Source organism: Montipora capricornis, chromosome 1 (genome assembly GCF_036669925.1).
Source record: "Montipora capricornis isolate CH-2021 chromosome 1, ASM3666992v2, whole genome shotgun sequence".
Taxonomy (NCBI): Eukaryota; Metazoa; Cnidaria; class Anthozoa; order Scleractinia; family Acroporidae; genus Montipora; species Montipora capricornis.
Window position 1 is genome coordinate 34,384,977 of NC_090883.1, and position 7,500 is coordinate 34,392,476.

Consider the following 7,500-nt stretch of genomic DNA (forward strand, 5'->3'; position numbering starts at 1 on the left):
GACCCCGACAATGGTGACTTGGAGACTGTTCCTTCTCCTTATGTGAAGGAAAGATCTGTCCACATCGTCAGATGTTCTAACATTAGGCACAGCCGGGGCTAGATCAGCCATGTGCATGTACTGAAGATAAAGTATCCTGGCATTGGTACCTCTGACCGTAATCTTCTCTAATTGTACTTCATTGATAGCTGCCTAATTTTCTTAGCCCTTATGGTTGTTATAGGCAGCTAATACCTTCTTTTTCAGTTTCAAAATCAATGTACTACTTTTTTTGTTTCCTGTTGGTATAAAGAAATGTTGTTGTTGTTTTGAACATATTGTACTTGATATCAAAACATGGTGTAAGTCTAATTACAAGGTATGTCTGGACAAAGATGTTTCGGCAAATGTGCATTGTCACAATCAAGAATGAACCAAGAGTAAGATTTACGCAAATTGGCCTAGTTCCCACCAGCGTCAGAAAAGTGTCTTTTCTAAACCAAGTTTTGCGGGAAATCAAACAATAGACCAGATCGGCTAACTCAATGTTGTGCCCAATTCAAACCCTTTGGGAATAAGACGGTATTTCTATATCATTTAAATGAAATGCTACATTATAATGCATTTACAATACACAAAGAATCTTAACCTCGGGAATATTGAATTCGGTACAATATTAAGTTAGTTGATTTGGTATATTGTTTATTTTCCAGCAAACGTGGTTTAAAAATAGACACTTTTCTGATGCTCATGGGGAAAAACCAGATTATTCTTCTTGGGTAATGGACTCTCGGAACGAACAAATCTTTTACGGCATAGGCAAATCTTAACAAGAATTCTATGGATATTCCTTCAAGCGCCCTCGCTTCAAGTTAAATTCTACCAAACGGTAATTTGTAAAAATTCTTCAAATTATTGTAATCCATTGCAGCTTACCCTAGGACCTGGATGACCGAGTTGTCCTGGTATTCCTGTGCGCCCTGGTCCTCCCTGGTCAAGAGACAAAAGAGCTCAGTCAGTGGGCGCTGTCTTATGAGTCAAGCCAAAAGGAGTAAAAGAGGCTAGCAAAAGGGTGAATCAAATTATAGTGATTCAAAGATATTAGAGCGAGTTTCAATCGAGTGTCATAAAACCAAAACCAAAGTAATTACTTTGGCCAATCAAAAAGGACGGAGACAATCCAGTAAACCAATCAAATCTCGCAGTAATTACACGTAGCCGACACAAAGCGCGGGAAAATGTGCACGCGCGAGCCATAAATGGTTTTGGTTTCACTTCTGATTGGTTGAAAAAGTGGTGCGAGAACTTTGAACCAATCACTGAGTAAAGTAATGGAAAACCAAACCAATTCGCTAATTACTTTCGACACTCAATTCAAAAACCGCTCTATTCATATTCTTGTTGTACATCGCAGGTCTATGGGTACTTCAGCTCCAATGACAGGGTGAATAGCACTGTAATGCCGAGATGTGGCATCGTGTGCCAGCCTTTTTATGATTAACTACTTAAGGACCGATAGTGAGGTCGTTACCGCAAATAGCGAGGTCAATACAGCTAGGCCGAGGAAAAACATGATTTGCATAATTCATAATCCGCCCGTGGGCATGCATTACGGGAGAATAATGCCCTGGAGCTAAGCTGCTCTTAGCCAATCAGAGCGCGAGTTACATCGGCCAGAAATACGACCCATATAATAATTAGCAACTCTTCACCCAAGTGGAGGTTCATATGGGGTAGATACTTAGCACTTCACATTACACTCTAATCAGTTACGTCTATCAGTTCATATACTTAAGTTTGACCTCATATGGCAATTGATTGCGCTAAGGGTTGCTATGCTATTTTTTTCCCCGCCGGACAGCGAAATTTCTCTCTGAATAAAGCACAAAAAAAAACCTTTTGGGGGAAAGTTTGGATCGATCCCAACGTTTAGAAGTACGCGAAAAGGCAATAAATGTTTTTGTGACGAGCCTGCGTCTGTCTGACCACAAGGTATTACACAACATCGCATCTTCATCGAGTATTTTCGATTTCGCTCAGACTTTCTCTCTTTTTTCGCTCGTATTTCATACTTCCAAACCTTTGGAGTTTAAGGAATTTAATAAAACAATTATTCCATTCGCGCTTGTTGGATATCAGACTGGTTATAGCCAACTCGGCGCTACGCGCCTCGTTGGCTATTTACCATCTCATATCCAACGCGCACTCATGGAATAATTGTTAAGACAGAACAAATATTAGTTACCCGTTTCCCTGCTGATCCTGGAAGGCCTGGATTGCCCGGATTTCCTGGTGCACCCTACGATGAAAAAAAAAACAAAAGGGCGTGAAATTAGTTATTTTATTATCCAAATGTATTAATTATTGTACAGAAAATGCAGGAAACGAGTGCAAACATTCCATGATATTCGTGCAGTTAGTCATTTGCACAGTTGAGAAGCGGATTGACTAGTTGAGGAGCTGACGTTTGCCCCGCGATTCACGTACAAATCCGCCACACGTTCTCGGTTGTTTACAATTCACTTGCTAAATATATACACGTAGAGCGAAAAGGTTGGACAATAAATAGCTTATTGGACGATCTAGTGTGTAGTATCGTGGGATATTTTTAAAATTTACTCACCTCTTGTATTTTATCTCACCTTGCGGGCTCACCAAAATACAGCGAGACTCGTAAAAACATCCCACGACACTCCAGACTAGTCGTCCAATAAGGTATATTTAGGGCGGGCACAAAACACGGGTCACAGGTCATTATTTTACCAATATAGCAACAACCCTAACAGTAACAGTTTACCAATGCTCACATTAGGCCTTAAAACGTTTGTTTAGGCCTAATTAGGCCTATGGTTACCTTTATGAATGTTTAGGATTCTTTGGGTATTGGTAAAACAATGACCTGTGAACTGTGTTTTGTACCTGCCGATATACTATATTTACACTAATTTTTTCAGAACACATGCAATTCATATGAACCGCAGATAGCTTTAGAATGAAATGAAAGTTGGAAAGATCATCACAGTTGACTGAGCAACTTACACTGTAAGCAGTTAAAAAGGAAGCTCGAAAATGTCTGGGCTAATGAACAGGATTCAAACTCCATTCAAGAGACAGAGTCCCGCTTCTCGAAAGTCCCAATAACGTTTCGGACCCGAAACGAGGTTTCAGTGCTTATCAAACCGCGCCTCCCGCCTCTACGATCCAGGTTCCACCCTGGCCTGGATGCCGTATGTGGGCTGAATTTCGGTCGATCTCAATCTGACTCTGAGGGTTTTTCTCCGGGTACTCCGGTTTTCCTCCCTCATCAAAATCGACGCTAGATCAATAACATCCGGGTGGATACCCTCGTATAGGGGGGATAACCTCTGGTATCTCTCCCTTTCATTGTATTGAATGAATAAAGTTGGTATTATAAGCCATTACGCAACTGCAAGGCAAAATGATACTGAAGTTTTTTCACTCCGTTCTTGAGACACAGAGGGAATTATGATATCCGAAAAAGGCCCGTAAAAGTGTCGGGGCTTTCCAGAAACGGGCCCCTGGATTTTTGTGGGCATCCTTTGCAAGAGCTCTAAGTTGCTCAATTATATAACAGATAGGGCTGGGTTTTACTAGCTCCGCGAGCAAAAGCACTAACAGCGCACTTGATGATAAAAAGTGGCTTTCGTTGTAACAACAAGTAGTAATTATCAAGCAGCGACTAAGTTTGAGTACGTTGTTTACGCGTATGCTTGTGCAGCTTGTAAAAACCAAATCCTAAATTGGGAATGACGATGCCTCAAAACAAGATTTTTGGTAACTGCAACGATCTTTCCAACCTTCACTTCTTTATTTACTCTGTGGCTAGTCTTGCACCAACTATTATAATTATTTTAATTAAGTCGTGCTATTTCAAGTCATGTCTATTATTCGATCAATAAAAGATGTTCTATTGTGTATAGTACATTTGAGTTGCTTTCCACTGGAAGTTATTCAATTAGGAATTTATTTGTTGTTTTTTTTTTTGCTGCATAGTGATATTAGAGAACAATACCTCTTACACTGCAACAAGAGCCATTTTCTCCAGCTGTGTTCTCTTTTTAGGGTGAAAGGAGTACGCGTACTTGCACTTTTTTTTCATTTTCATTATTAAGGACGGTGCCTCGTAATTCAAAGGTATTTTTGCGCGGTTTACTGAATATGCGGGAAAAGCAGATCTTAAGAAGTGTTATTGAAATCCAAAAAGAAAATTGGGGGTAACTACGCACTTTTCTAAGATAATTAATCAACAATATTTGTAAAAATCGTTAAAATACAAAGCAAAGTAAGGCGTTTTTTTCCAAATTGAAGCTTTAGTATCTCTGAAAAATGCGTGGTTGCCCCCAATTTTCTTTCAGGATACCAAGAGAACTTGCTAAGTTCTGCTTTCTCCGCATAGTTTTGAACCGAGAAAAATCAGCCCCACCCATTGGAAATACGAGTATCTCGAGATGCGCAGAACGTATGCGCAATAACAATAGTAAGCACTGTCCATAGTTAATTTTCTTGCTTTTTTCCTCACTTTCATATACATATATTGCTTTACACACGTACAGTATGGAAAAAGAAATGCTTTCTCTTCAGACAAGTGATTTCTACTCCTACAAGTTTATGTTTTCAAACTTACACTTGACCCTTTGGTTCCACCCATGCCTCGCCTGCCGGGTTTTCCTGGAGGTCCCTGAAAAACAAGTTACAGCGCACGCTCTCATTGGTTACTTCGAGGCCACATGACATCTAACAATAAAACTGCTTCCCACCAAAAATCTCTGAGCGGGCAACAGTGCAAAATCTATGACGTCAGAGGGCAACAGTACACTGTTACCCCCGAATGTCGACCGACGACCGCCGGCGCTGTTGCCGTTGCACGTTTTTCTTTTTGTGCTATAGAGCGGTTTTCAATTGAGTGTCGAAAATAATTAGATAATTACTTTGGTTTATGATTACTTCACTCAGTGATTGGTTCAAAGTTCTCGCGCCATTTTCTCAACCAATCAGAAGTGAAACCGAAACCAATCGTGCCTCACGCGCACACATTTTCCCGCGCTTTGTGTCGGCTACGTGTAATTACTTCGAGTTTTGATTGGTTTACTGGATTGTCTCCGTCCTTTTTGATTGGCCAAAGTAATTACTTTGGTTTTGGTTTTACGACACTCAATTGAAACTCGCTCTATAACAAATCACTTAATGACAAGTCCCTCGGGAAACAGTTAATTTTGTTTGCCTCGAATTTCAATGTTTCCCTCGGCTGCCCCTCGGGGAAACATTGAGATTCGCGGGAAACAAATTTAACTGTTTCCCGAGGGACCGGTCATTAAGTATTTATTTTTTTAAGTTTTGCACAGTTTATCGGTCAAAAAGCAAGTGTGAAGGTTAGTTCAACTAGGTTAGACTGATATTACGGGGTAATAAAAAATATTATTAATTAATGATACCCAAATATCTTTTACAGAAGCTGAAATTAACAAAAAAATTATAATTTTCTCTGGTCCAGTTACTCTTTTGTGTTTTAAGTTTCTTCATTTTTTTCTAAACCAAAAGGTTTCTCTTGTCCTTCTCAATTTTATTTTTCCAGCATTACATGTATATGCATTTTTAGTAGTTAAAGGAACAAGGATTTCTCAAAGCTAAAACATTCCATTTTTTAATTATAGAATTTGGTCTACTTGCATTAACTTTTTCTGGGTGACAAATAATAATATTAATCTCTTGAAACATGTCTAGAACAGTGCATCGCAATGATGAGAGATGAGGTTCGATGGGTCACTTTATTTGCTAAAAATAAGAAAATTGCTATGCGGTGTACTTAATAAATACGGAGTTTAAAGGCCTGACCAAACGCTCGCAACATTTTAACCCAGGCCCCTGGCACTCGCAAGTGGAGCTAGCGCGTATGCCCTAGTCCAACAAAAGAAATGTTTTTGCCCACTTAATAGGGAGCTTAAGATCTACGACGAGGACGTCGACGAAAACGCCACAAAACAATGATATCATTGGTTAAAAGAGCATAAATAATCGTGCTGCACGTGCTGCACGGATTTTAGCTCATATTTTTGCGGTTCTCTGCATGACGACGACGTGAAATGACTAAATTTTAGGTTTTGACGACAACGTGAGCATGCAACAGAGAATCTTTCATTCTCTATTTTCAGTCAGAAACCGCTCGTACCAATTTATTTTTAGGATACTTCGCCCACATTGTGCGACGTGAACGAGATGGAATAATCGCGAAAGACTTTTACTAGGGCGAAGTTCTATTTTGAGGGGACGTTTTCGTCGACGTCGTCGTCGTAGATCTTAAGCTCCCTAATATGCAAATTTGTGACGTTCTCGTTGCCGTTGCCGTTGTCGTTGCTAAAGCTCTCTATAAATGTTGCGTGAACGTAGCCAAACGAGCACAACGTCATACAACATCCAAAATGTTTTACGAAAAATTTGACCGTTTTCAAATTTGATCCAACATCATCCAACCCGTTGCAACATATCGCAACCGGGTGGCCAAAGTATGCAACAAAGTTGCGTTAAAATGTTGCAACATTTGGCCAGGCCTTAAGGCCGGGACACTCTAGGCGATAAGTTGCTGCGGCCCGTCGGGGGGACAAGTCGCCGCAACAATTCGCCTTGTGTGATACGGTTAATTTTATGAAAATCATTGTCGTTGCGGCAGAATTTTGTCGCCGCGATCAGTCGCACGAATTCAAACCAGCTTGAATTCTTGCGACTTATCGCAGCGACAAAATTAGCGAAAGCAGCGTTGTCGCACCGAGTGTACACTTGCGGCAACAAGTCGCTGCGACAAAATATAAATGAACCAATGAGAGAGCGTTATATGGTCAGCCATATTAAATTAGAAAACTAGTTCACATTCCCTTACATACGAGATCACTGCTTGTGCACCCTGGCGTCGTGTCGCAGCGACTAGTTTTGCAAGTAGTAAACACGGAGCAACTTGTCGCAGAGACCTTTCGTCTAGTGTGTCCCGGCCTTTAAGATCTACGACGCGACGGTAACGAAAAGGTCATTTAAAATTGCAAGTTCAGGTTTATTGATCGTTTTCAACATTATGTCGGTTTGTCTAACTTCAAAAAAGTAGCGCAACTTTCCACGAACTGAATTAAGAGGTGCGGTGTTGAAGCTACGACAGAAAATTCAAATTCGCTGCCTTGTGTTCACGTTCTTCGTAAAACTTAAGAATTGGTCATTTCACGTCGCAGAGTTGCCGAAAACATGAAAGAAATGTACAAAAATGAAAAATGCACGTGCAGAGCGTGCAAAGCTATTGTTTTCGCTCATTAAATATGCAAAGTTTGTGACGTTTTCGTTGCCGTGGCGTCGTAGATCTTTAGCCGCGGCTACACGAGCGACTTTTTGCTCGCGCCGGTGATGCGATTTTTTTCAAATTTTGTCGCGTCGCCTGCGCGCGAGGGTGGCTACACTTGTGACAAATTTTGGCGACAAATTGAAGGCCGCGAGAATCGCATACTTCAAGAGACCTGGGCACTA

General features: G+C 40.7%; 1 protein-coding gene across 1 annotated transcript in view; it reads right to left on the reverse strand.

Annotated features, from left to right (window-relative positions):
• The window catches only part of LOC138040176 (collagen alpha-1(II) chain-like), a 135,750-nt gene that overhangs the window by 76,024 nt on the left and 52,226 nt on the right, over window positions 1–7,500 (reverse strand). The window contains exons 20-22 of the mRNA XM_068885953.1: window positions 4,625–4,678; window positions 2,225–2,278; window positions 916–969 (exon numbers count right to left, since the gene is read on the reverse strand). Of these exons, the coding sequence (XP_068742054.1) occupies window positions 916–969; window positions 2,225–2,278; window positions 4,625–4,678 (162 nt within the window). The remainder of the gene's footprint in view (window positions 1–915; window positions 970–2,224; window positions 2,279–4,624; window positions 4,679–7,500) is intronic.